At 40.3% G+C, this 12,251-nt stretch overlaps 1 protein-coding gene across 1 annotated transcript in view; it reads left to right on the forward strand.

Annotated features, from left to right (window-relative positions):
* Positions 1–12,251, forward strand: part of DERA (deoxyribose-phosphate aldolase) — a 98,392-nt gene that overhangs the window by 33,325 nt on the left and 52,816 nt on the right. Inside the window, exons 3-5 of the mRNA XM_054036141.1 lie at positions 4,288–4,435; positions 7,825–7,920; positions 9,160–9,294. Coding sequence (XP_053892116.1) covers positions 4,288–4,435; positions 7,825–7,920; positions 9,160–9,294 — 379 coding nt within the window. The remainder of the gene's footprint in view (positions 1–4,287; positions 4,436–7,824; positions 7,921–9,159; positions 9,295–12,251) is intronic.

Below are 12,251 nucleotides of genomic sequence, written 5' to 3' on the forward strand. Positions count from 1 at the left end.
AGGGATCAGTATTGGTCCCATCTTATTTAACATTTTTACTAATGACCTTGGCACAAAAAGGGGGAGTGGGCTAATAAAATTTGCAGATGACACAAAGTTGGGAGGTACAGTATTGCCAATCTGGAGGAGGACTGGAATATCATATAAGAAGATCTGGATGACTTTGAAAACTGGAGTAACAGATGTGACAGGTTCCCCCCAGGGTGCCACCTGGAACTGGGGTACAACTGAGCCCTCTGACTCACCAGTCTGGGCTCCCTTTCACACTGTGCTGCTGTGACAAGCTGCAGACCTGCTCCCGGTCGTACACTTCCACCAGCATTCACACAGGCAGGGACATATACAGCTGCAGTTACATGCAGGCTCTCTGACCAGCCACTGCATGAACCAACAATAGAGAGTCTACAGTCAAGATAACCTCCAGCTCCCCAGGCACACATACCCGCTCTGGAGTATAAACACAAAATTATGCCATCTTGCACTGCACAGGGAACTGTACAGCATAAGCTCATAGAGTTTGCCTCTCCCTCAGTGTGGAGAGGCAATGCAACAGCCCCTGCCCCTTGAGCTAAGATTCCCAAGGACTTCACGCCAAATTTACTGGTTTAGATTAAAACATAAAATAAGTTTAACTACAGAAAGATAGATTTTAAGTGATTATAAGGGATAGCAAACAGATCAAAGCAGATTACCTAGCAAATAAACAAAACTGCAAACTACGCTTAACATACTAGATAGACTGGATATGAATTAGCAGTTTCTCACCCTGACTGATGATAACAAGCTTTCAGATTCTTAAGGGACAACTGCATTTGCTTTGCAGCTTGGGATCCCCACCCCTGTTCCAAGTCCTTTTCTTTAGGAGTGTCTCTTAGGTGTTCAGTTGTGGGGGAGTGAAGAACAACAGATGATGTCACTCCCTGACTTATATAGCTTTAGCACAGGGCGGGAACCCTTTGTACCAAACTCAGTTTGTGGTAAAACACTGGTATCCAAGATGGAGTTCCGTGTCATGTGGCCTGGCCACATGCCCTTGCTGTGTCATGGCAGCTATGACTTACAAGCTGTCTGCAGCATTCTCAGGAAGGCTGACCAGGTGGGGGATAAGCATCTCCTAAGGCCTATTAAGTATCAGGGGGTAGCCGTGTTAGTCTGTATCTACAAAAACAACAAGGAGTCTGGTGGCACCTTAAAGACTAACAGATTTATTTGGGCATGAGCTTTCGTGAGTAAAAACCTCACTTCTTCGGATGCATCCGAAGAAGTGAGGTTTTTACTCACGAAAGCTCATGCCCAAATAAATCTGTTAGTCTTTAAGGTGCCACCAGACTCCTAAGGCCTATTGTTTTTCCTAATGGCACATTACCTTGAATAGGCCCTTCACACTCGGCTATCTAGACTTGGAAGCATTTTGCCTAGTGGGTGTGTCACCCAGGTGTGACTACCCGTGAAATACAGATACATAGCCAATATTCATAACTTCAGATACAAAAATGATACATGCATACAAATAAGATAATCATATTCAGCAAATCATAACTTTTCCAATGACCCCTTACATGACCCATCTTGTCCAAAATGCATCATAATTATATCATAATCATACAACTATGAGGAATATGGGGTGCAATGTCACAATAGAAATGGGATGAAATTTTAATAGTGCAACATGGAAGGTTATGCGCTTAGGGACTGACTAACAAGAATTTTTCCTCTGAGCTGGGGACTTGTCAGTTGGAAGAGACTGAGGAGGAGAAAGACCTGGGTGGATTGGTTGACCACAGGATGACTATGAGCCGCCAGTGTGATGCAGCCAAGAAAAAAAGCTAATGCAGTCTTAGTATGCATCAGGCGAAGTATTTCCAGTAGAGATAGAGAAGTGTTAGTAACATTATACAAAGCATTGGTGAGGCCTCATCTGGAATACTCTGTGCAGTTCTGGCCTCCCATCTTTAAGAAAGATTAATTCAGACTGGAACAGGTGCAAAAAAGGGCTACTAGGATGATCTGAGGAATGGAAAACCTACCTTATGAGAGGAGACTCAAAAATCTTGACTTGTTTAGCCTAACCAAAAGAAGGCTGAGGGGAAATATGATATCCCTCTCATGTGTTTATAGAGAGCAAAATACCAGGGAGGGAGAGGAGTTATTTAAGTTAAGCACCAAAGTTGTCAGAAGAATAAATGGATATAAGTTGGCCATCAGCAAGTTTAGGCTCGAAATTAGAGTAAGGTTTCGAACCCTCAGAGGAGTGAAGTTCTGGAACAGCGTCCCAAGGGGAGCAGTGGAGACAAAAAAATACCTAACTAACTTCAAGACTGAGCTTGATAAGTTTATGGAGGGGATAGTACGAGGAGACTGCCTACAATAGTATGTAGCTGATCTGCGGCTGCCATCAGCAAATATCTCCAACGGCTGGCGGTGGGACACTAGATGGGGAGGGTTCTGAGTTACTACAGAGAATTCTTTCCCAGGTGTCTGGCTGGTGGGTCTTGCCCACATGCTCAGGATCTAACTGATTACCATATTTTGGGTCGGGAAGGAATTTCCCCCTGGGTCAGATTGGCAGAGACCATGGGATTTTTTGTCGTCTTCTGCAGCATGGTGCACGGGTCACTTGCATGTTTTAACTAGTGTAAATGGTGAATACTCTGTAATTTGAACTCTTTAAATAATGATTTGAGGACATCAGTAACTCAGACAGAGGTTATGGGTCTATTATAGGAGTGGCTGGGTGAGGTTCTGTGGTCTGCAATGTACAGGAGGTCAGACTAGATGATCAGGATGGTCCCTTCTGGCCTTAAAGTCTATGAGGAGCATTATGATTTGCTGTAAATTACCACATATTCACATAAGGTGCAATGAAGTGAAGAATCAGCTCCTTGGATTGCATAGATATAATCACTTGGAGTGGTGATTTACTCTGGTGTTGATGTCCCCTTAATGTGTCTGCAGGACAGAGGCATTGTTGCCCCTGGTACCTTTCAGCTCTGTATTTATTTAATAACATGGCTGTTGAGCTAAATAATTGAGTGTTTCTTTAAAGAACACCAAAGGGTTGTTTTCATAAACATCTTTTTTCATCTACCCAAGTGCAGATGTAGCAGAATATCCATGTGCTGCCTAACAAATAGAGATGGGCCTGAATGTGATCCTTAACTCTTAAAACCCTGAACTTTGGGGAAAGTTCAGATGTAGATAATATTCCACATCCAAACTTTGTGGCTCAAGTCCATATCCAAGTATGTGGGTGTGGGTGTGTATGATATATAAAGCCAAAATCCTATTTTAAAACAAATAAAGTTCACACCGTTTCTTGGAAGCAGTTTACTACATCTGTCTTCACAACTCATTTCCTAAGGGATGAGACTAGAATCCCTTTCTTAGCAGCTGATTAAATATTCCCTTCTTTTTGGAAAACAATTTTTGTTTTAATTTAAACCGGGTTATAAAAAAACCTAGTTGATGTAAAAAGCTAACTTTCTGAAGGAAAAAGAAAAACCAACCCAATCACAGTTAAAAATATTTTTTGAAGTTCTGTAGCATCTTTCGTCCAAGGATACTGAAATGCTTTAGCAATGTTAGTCAATTCTCTCAACTTTTTTTGCAGGAAGATGGGTAAATATTATTGTTCCCATTTTACAGACAGTTAAACTGAGACACCTAGAGTTTTGGACCCAAATATTAAAACATATGTAAGACACCTAGGGTGAAATCCTGGCTCCATTGAAGTAACTGGCAAAATGTCCATTTACTTCAGTGGAACTAGGATTTCACCCTGATGCATATGCACAGATTAGGGTTGTAAAATGTAATGGCAGCATGCATATTCCTGACTTGTGTGCGTTCAGGTGACTTGCACTTACAATTCATATGCCTGCTGAAGAGTGTGTATGCTTTCTATGCAGACTAGCTCTGCATGAGGCAAACTTAGCATGTTACAGGAACGTGGACAACTCTGTTGGGGAGAGGTTGCATCCTTCCTCCAGTGGGTTGCCCAGATACAAGCATTGTATACATTGTTTTAGGATCCTGGTGGAATAATATGTCAGGATTCCTGCTCATTATTCAGCCTTTGATCCATGTGCCATAAATCGGAACTTGGTCCTTTGACTATATAATAGCTGATTTTTAGACATTGGGTAACATTTTCAAAAGCACCATTGATTGTCAATGAAACTTAGTGACTCGCTTTTGAGATGGGCTTAGTCTCCTAAATCATCTGGGTTGGGCCATATTAAAAAATTTAATCCATTTTTTAATGTATTACTTTTTTCCCTAATAAAGGCTGCTTGGCTACTGAGAGCTGTCACCTGCATAGACCTCACCACCCTCTCAGGTGATGACACCCCTTCAAACATTCACAGGCTTTGTTACAAAGCCAAACATCCAATCAGAGAGGATCTTTTGAGAGCCATGAATATGCATGATAAAGGTATGATGGTTTTGGTTACATTATTTACAAGCTTTGGCTTTATAAAACTGGTTATGGGCAGAACGTAAACTTGACGTCTTCTTTTTCAACTTCTACTGCCTGAACATTACTGATGTTAGAGCTAGTATTGCACAGGTAAGCAGCCCTGGAAGACTAAACTGGATCCTAGACAGTCTCATTCAAAGAAATGGTAATAAGTTCTGATTGCAAAATCTTTATCCCTAGTTATGATGTAAGATGTGCAGGAAAAAGCCTCACCTTAATTTACAGATCCCAGATCGAGATTGCAATAGGGGCATGTGACGGGTTGGATCACAGAAACCCCCTTGGGAACTGCCACCCGATGTGCCAAGACTACTTCTAGCCCTGCTTTCCCTGCCAGCTCGGGACCCCAGCACCCTGTCATGCTGAGCCGGACACTCCTGTCTGCTCCAACAAAGACCCAGGGTCTGAATTACTTGCCCCAAAGCTGCAGGTTTACCTGAAAGCAGCTAACAGAAGTGTGCTTGTCTTTAGCATTCAGATGCCCAACTCCCAATGGGGTGTAAACCCAAATACATTTGTTTTACACTGTATAAAGCTTATGCAGGGTAAACTTATAAATTGTTCGCCCTCTATAACACTGATAGAGAGAGATGCACGGTTGTTTGCTCCCCCAGATATTAATACATACTCTGGGTTAATTAATAAGTAAAAAGTGATTTTATTAAATACAGAAAGTAGAATTTTAAGTGGTTCCAAGTAGTGACAGACAGAACAAAGTAAGTCACCAAGCAAAATAAAATAAAATGCGCAAATCTATGTCTAATCAAACTGAATACAGATAATCTCACCCTCAGAGATGCTTCAGTAAGTTTTTTCCTCAGGCTGGACACCTTGCAGGCCTGGGCACAATTCTTTCCCCTGGTACAGCTCTTGTTCCAGCTCAGGTGGTAGCTAGGGGATTCTTCATGATGATTCCTTTTTCCTTTGTTCTGTTCCACCCCTTTATATATCTTTTGCATAAGGCGGGAATCCTTTGTCTCTCTCTGGGTTTCCACACCCCCTCCCCCTTCACTGGAAAAGCACCAGGTTAAAGATGGATTCCAGTTCATGTGACATGATCACATGTCACTGTAAGACCCCAAGCCTTCATTTCTCCCAGCCTGACTCACAGGAAGGCTTGCCTGCAAACAGAGCCATCTAGTCAATTGTCCCGGTTGATGGGAGCCATTAAGATTCCAAACCACCATTAATGGCCCGCACTTTGCATAATTACAATAGGCCCTCAGAGTTATATTTCATATTTCTAGTTTCAGATACAAGAGTGATACCTTTATACAAATAGGATGACCACACTCAGTAGACAATAAGCTTTGTAATGATACCTTACAAGAGACCTTTTGCATGAAGCATATTCCAGTTATATTATATTCACTCATTAGCATATTTTTATAAAATCATATAGGCTGTAACGTCACAGGGCACTTATAGAATACACTACAGTATTTGACATGGAAACCATTAAGAGAATAAAACTATGAAATATATTTAAAAAAAACCCCACCTCTCTCTTTTAATAACTGGACGGTAAGGTGCCACTAAATCTATTTGCATTAAATGTACATGATACCCCCAATAAACCTTTGGGCTTTTTTTTTAGTATCTGTAAATATTTTGGGTCATAATCCTGGCTGAGGTTTTTCTGTGTAGCTCCAGGATCTGGCTCTGTGCCTTTGTGCAGACAATTAGATACAGACACGTGCTGTGTGTTGAAAAAATTGGCTTTTTAATCTCTCCTCAGAATTGTCTTTGCCACCCAGTTACGGTCAGTAACTAAGAAAGGGATCAAAATAGCAACTAGTTCTGTTTACTAATAGAGACTTCATTGGGGTCAGGATTTGACCATAAGGGGGTGTCTACACTGCAGCTGGGAGACCTGATTCCCAGTGTGGGCAGACAGACTTGCTGTAGCTCGAGTAGAGAGAGTGCGTTAAAAATAGTAGTGCGGACATTACTGCCCGGGCAGTGGCTCAGGCTATCTGCCCAAGTCCAAGTCCACCTGACTCCTTGGGTCCAAGCTTAGGCAGCTAGCTGAGCCACCACCCTTGCAACAACTTCCATGCTACTCTTTATAGCACACTAGCTTGAGCAGAGCTAGCACAAGTCTGTCTACCTGCACTGGGAATCACACCTCCCTGCTGTGGCATAGGCATTTCCAAAGTATCTTGCAGAACTGGGCCCTCAATACAAGTCTAAATGTTACACCCAATACTGATTGGAATGGAATTGTTAAGGCATTGATGTGGCCCTACAGAGTTTCTATTAAATGATAGCCGTAAAATGGCATATTTTCATACAATATTCAGCACTGCACAATGTAACTTCAGAAGTATTAATATCACTGATTTCAGAGTAGCAGCCGTGTTAGTCTGTATCCGCAAAAAGAACAGGAGTACTTGTGGCACCTTAGAGACTAACAAATTTATTAGAGCATAAGCTTTCATGGGCTACAGCCCACTTCTTCGGATGCATGTAGAATGGAACATATATTGAGGAGATCTATATACACACATACAGAGAGCATGAACAGGTGGGAGTTGTCATTGATGTGTCAGATGCAGGAGACTGTTTTAAAATGCCACATGATTTTGGTGCTTTGTTTGAACTACAACATTCAAACAAAAATCAAATCCACCAATATTGTATAAACTGTTGGAGCCTGATTGACAAATTGCAATGGTAAGTTTTACACAGACATAACCTCATTGTTTTCAACAGAGGTGTGTGGTGTAAAACTAGTGTAACATAGTGGTAAATCAGGCCCTGGATTGTTAGCCATAGTCATGAAATAAGAAAGACCCAATCCCTTTTTAAACTCTGATTTATGAATTCTTTCTAAACCTTTATACATTTTTTTAAAAAAAACTATTAAATATCAGTCCAAGTTCCTTAATCTGTGAGAATAAAATTTGAAATAGAAACACAGTGAAACTGTGCTAACACAAATGGTATTCCATGCTAGTCAAACTGCGCTATAGGCCCCTAGGTACAATACTCTGATAGCATAGTTTCTTACATCATAAATCCCAGAGCAAACTGGTCTGAAACTGGCGTATAAAGAACTCCAGCCTTAAACTGTGTCTGCGATTGAGCTACGATTGATGCAGCCTTAGTGTTCTCAGGGCAGGGCTAATGGACATGGTGGCAGCTCTACCAGTGGCCATCTGAGCCCTGCTGCCATTAAAACTCCCACGGTTGCTACAGCCAGCGGAGAGCAGTTGGTGGTTGTGCAAGAGTAGGAGATTTAAAAAAAAAATCTAGTGCACACAAGGCCATAGTGTGGACTAGAAGACAATGCACATTACATAGAAATATACAGGTGAAACAGTGGATTGTACTTTTTGCAGGTATTACTACAGCAGCTGTCTGTGTGTATCCAGCTAGAGTAGCTGATGCTGTTAAAGCACTCAAGGCTGCTGGTTGTAACATACCAGTAGCTTCAGGTAAGTTTCTTTTCTTTACAAGTATTATTTAAAAGATTATTTTCCTGGTGGGCTTGTGCCCTTTTTGCTTTTATAGAATGGGTGAAGAATACCTGAAAAGGTGGTGGTTGTTTTTTTGCCGGCGGCCTGGGGGGAGGATCCTCCTTGTTTTTCACTAAAAAGTATCTGGAATGTCAAGTTTTTAGTTGTCAAGTCTAAGTTTTGCTGGAGGAGGATCTCCTGGGGGGTCTTTGAGGTGTGTATGTTGATCTCATACCTGAACTGAAGGGGTAGGGATAATGAATCTTTACACAGACATTTTTTCTCCCAAGGGGAATTAGTCATTAAAGCTGAATAGCTGTTAACATCAACAAATCAAAACCCTTCCTTGCTTAATAGCTCAACTTTTAGGTTGCATGCAGGTGGATCCTTCCACCCCATTGAAGTCAGCAAAGCTCTGTGCAGGTGCAAGAGTCCATCCCTGTAAAAATACCTTCGTCTCGACTCTTTGTGATGTCATCATCTCTCTAATTCATCAGGCACCACAGAAGGGAGACAATGTGGAATTTAGGATTGAAAAGCACCACAAAAACATGTTTGTGTTTGCAGGGGGGAAAGAGAACTTTTCCAGATTCTCTTTATACATCAGAAGGGGAGAGAGTGGGAGGGAGTGGGACAAGGATAATGTTTTTCCTTTCCAAGTTATCTTTATGTTGTTTAAGTACAAAAATTCAAATGACTGTTGAATAGGGTATGATTGCATTCAACTTTACCTATATTGTGACTATTACTTGCCCATATTAGTTGCACTTATTTTCAAATACCTTTTACAAGAATTTGGGAGGACTAAAGAACATACACATCGAAGATGATTTCACACATTAGGACAAATTCAGAGCTTGTGTCTGCAGGCAGAATTCTATTGAAGGCAATGGACTTATATGTATTAGCCAGGCTGAACTGGAAATAGCTGTAAGGAAAGTGGGAGAAATCAATTTGCAGGAGACATTTAAAACTGAGCAAAGCACTGATTAAGGAACTCAAGGGAAGAATTAATGTTCTTGTAAATGAGGTGGGGGATGAATTAGGTGCCTTCTAGGTCTTTGAGTCTTTACTGACGCTCTAGAGTAACTTCCCTTTCAGGGGAAAAAAAGAAAAAAAAACCTTAACTTTTTATACCCCCAATCTGCCTTAATAACAATTATATTTATATAAAAGTCTTTGCTTACTTCACAACTTTATTTTTCCCATTCTTCATAGTGGCAACTGGGTTTCCAGCTGCACAGACTTCACTGAAAAACCGATTAGAAGAGATTAGGATAGCAGTGGAAGATGGTGCCAGAGAGATTGACATTGTAATTAACAGAACCCTTGTGCTGACTGGCCAGTGGGAAGGTAAGCACTTGCTAAAGCTAAAGAGCCAACTTTTATCCTCTGCCCGTGTCGGTGATGGCAGAATTTGACTTTTGGTTGCCCACTGTGGGCCAAGATTTTCAGAAATGACTAGTGATTTGGAAACCTCTATTTTTTGGGTGCTGAACCAAGGCACTCTGAAAGAGCCTGATTTTCAGATGGTGGGCGTGCTTACCACTTTCTGAAAATTCAGGCTACTTTAAGGGATGTCATGTTAGACAGCAAGAATCACTTGCTCACTTTGGAAAATCCTGACTTTTAGATTTAGTCTTGAAAGTGTTTATATAAAGAGATATTTGAAAAATAATTTCCCAACTTCTGCTTAGTTCAAATGAGACAGCAGAAAAGTGAATGCTGATGGTCTAATTACCCACAAACAGAATGGTTAAAAAATATCCAAACGGGTTGTCAGTGTAGATGGTATGTCGTTAAAATGTGTGTTTTGGTTCTTGACAAAAATGAATGTGTCTTCTAATTGCTTTTCTTCGAAGTTGAGAGTACAAATTTACAGTTCATATTGTTACTAGTGTTCTCTCTCTCTCTCTCTCTCACTTTCTAATTAGTTCCTGTAATAATACTGGAGATGGTTTCACTCTAATTGGTTCTCCCTTAATGTACCGTGAATGGTTTGCCTTAAGTGCTGACAATGGTCCTATAACTAATCTCCATGTAAAGGTAAACAAGCACTAATAGCCTTCACTGAGAACTCTTCAGAAAGGAATATATGATAACTAAGTTTAGTTAAGGAAATGTAATCATCATAGTAACGTACCATATTTTCTGATCTATCTTCCTTTAATTAGCATTGGACTAAAATTTCGTCAATTGCAACATGCCAATATTTGTATCTTCATGAGTTTTATCGTAGTGCTAACTTGTTCATGTATCTTGATCTTTTTCACAATATTCTTCACTTACACCAGCTTGTACTCAAATATATGCAGCAACGCAGGTCGCTGGCATCAGCTTGGCTATCTTTCAAAATGGCTATTTTGATTTCAGATGCAGTAAATAAGTTGGTGATCTCAGTCCAGATCAGTGTGGACTGACATCTGTATCACAAAAGCCATCATTGGCAACAAAGGTTGAACTATCTTACTTAGATTGTTAGCTCTTTGGGGCATAGATAGTCCTTTTGTTCTGTGTTTGTAGAGTGCCTAGGACAATGGAGTCCTGGTCCATGATTGGGGCTCTTAGGTGCTACAAATAATAAATAATAACAGGAGTGAAATTGCCATGGTAAGTAGATGATCCTCTTTTCCTCCACTAGGGGTCATACCTCCAGTAAAAGATTGAAAGATACTAACTGGGAAGTAAGCAGAAAGCTCAAACAACTGCTGTCCACAATATATTTGTTCTAAGGACCTAAATGGAGATATAAATAATCATTATCATGCAAATGCCATTTTAAAGCTAATTCGTTGTGTTGATTTTTGTGTTGCAAAAATTAGTCTAATTCAGTGACATGGGAGATACTTATGCCCTATCCATGTTGTTATGAAGCTAAACTGGTTTTGAAAAGAGTTTGGTACAATTTGAACAGTGGTAAGTGAAACCATTTTAGAAGCCAGTTTAGGCCTTTTCTGCACTGTGGAAATGTATCACATTAGAAAATAAGCTAGTACCATTTTAACTTAGTTGAACATGACTTATCTTCTAGAATAGACTAGTACCATTGTGTGGGTTTTTAAAAAATATATTAATTGATTGTGGTTAATCATATGTCCCGCTCCCATAATCCGCTAACACATTTTTTAAACACAAAAGTGCCTGTTTACAGTAGGCTCCAAATTGTGTTTAGTATCATGCTAGTTAAAATGTGCGTGTTAACACATTTTCTAAAACAAAGCATTTTATGAGTGTAGACATACCCTTTGAGTGACCAGACTAGATGTGCTAGACTTCTAGTTGGAACAGTGTGCGCACTAGTTGGGTTCAAATGTGATTCTGTAGCACCTTTCCTGCATGGTTCAGAAACTGCTTAGTGTAGACACAATATGAAGTAGTAATAGAGACATTAGTGAAGACACAGTCTTCTAGTACTTTTTATAGGGTGTATACAAATGGAACTATTCATAAATAATCTTCTCATAAACATATTTAGCATTTTAGCATTTTAATGGGTTACACTATGCAAAATATCAATAGCATTAATCCCTCCACCCTCTTTTTTTTTTTTACTATCTGACCAAATTCTGAATAATAGTTTTTTGTGTAGGATCCTAATATGGATCCAAATAAATTAAATGATAAGGCGACTTATATAGTTCAACTATTAAACATTCTTGAGAGCTGCAAAAATCAAAATGTTTAAATTTTTAAAAAGTGGCTAATTAGTTATCAGATATGAACAAATTAATTTTTAAAAGTGCAGGTTGTGCCCTTCTGTGGAAAAACCCACTGACTGGGATCAGTGAGGGGGATATTCAAAAAGTTCCCTCATGGTGTTTCCAATAGATAATTCTGTCATCGAGGCAGGGTTTGTCCCATCCACCTAAGGAGCAAAGAAAAGGTTCAACTCAGACTTCCCCATCCTCTAAATTCTACTGGAGGCCAGAGCCATCTGCACAACAGGCCCCTTTGTCTCCACATTTGCTCTGAGTTTATTTGCTTTCCTCTACTCCTTTCAGCCACAGCCAAAGGCTCTCTGACCCACCAACAATCCTCCCAAGGGAGCTCCACATTGCAGTGGGAGTATACAAACTCGGACGGTATTAAGATCAGCTGAATGCCAAAGAGGGGGAAAAAAAGGCACAGCACCTTCCACTTGCCCACACAGGGATCTCTAAGCCTATGGATAGCTGGACAGAGTATTGCCATACCCAAGTATGCAAAAATCATGAGATTTAAAACAACCTCCCCCCCCCCAAAAAAAAAAAATAGTTCTTTTGATTTGCCTTCTTGCTTTAGAGTTTTTAGGGTTCACTTGGCTCACAAAC

This window comes from Malaclemys terrapin, chromosome 1 (assembly GCF_027887155.1).
Source record: "Malaclemys terrapin pileata isolate rMalTer1 chromosome 1, rMalTer1.hap1, whole genome shotgun sequence".
Lineage (NCBI taxonomy): Eukaryota > Metazoa > Chordata > Testudines > Emydidae > Malaclemys > Malaclemys terrapin.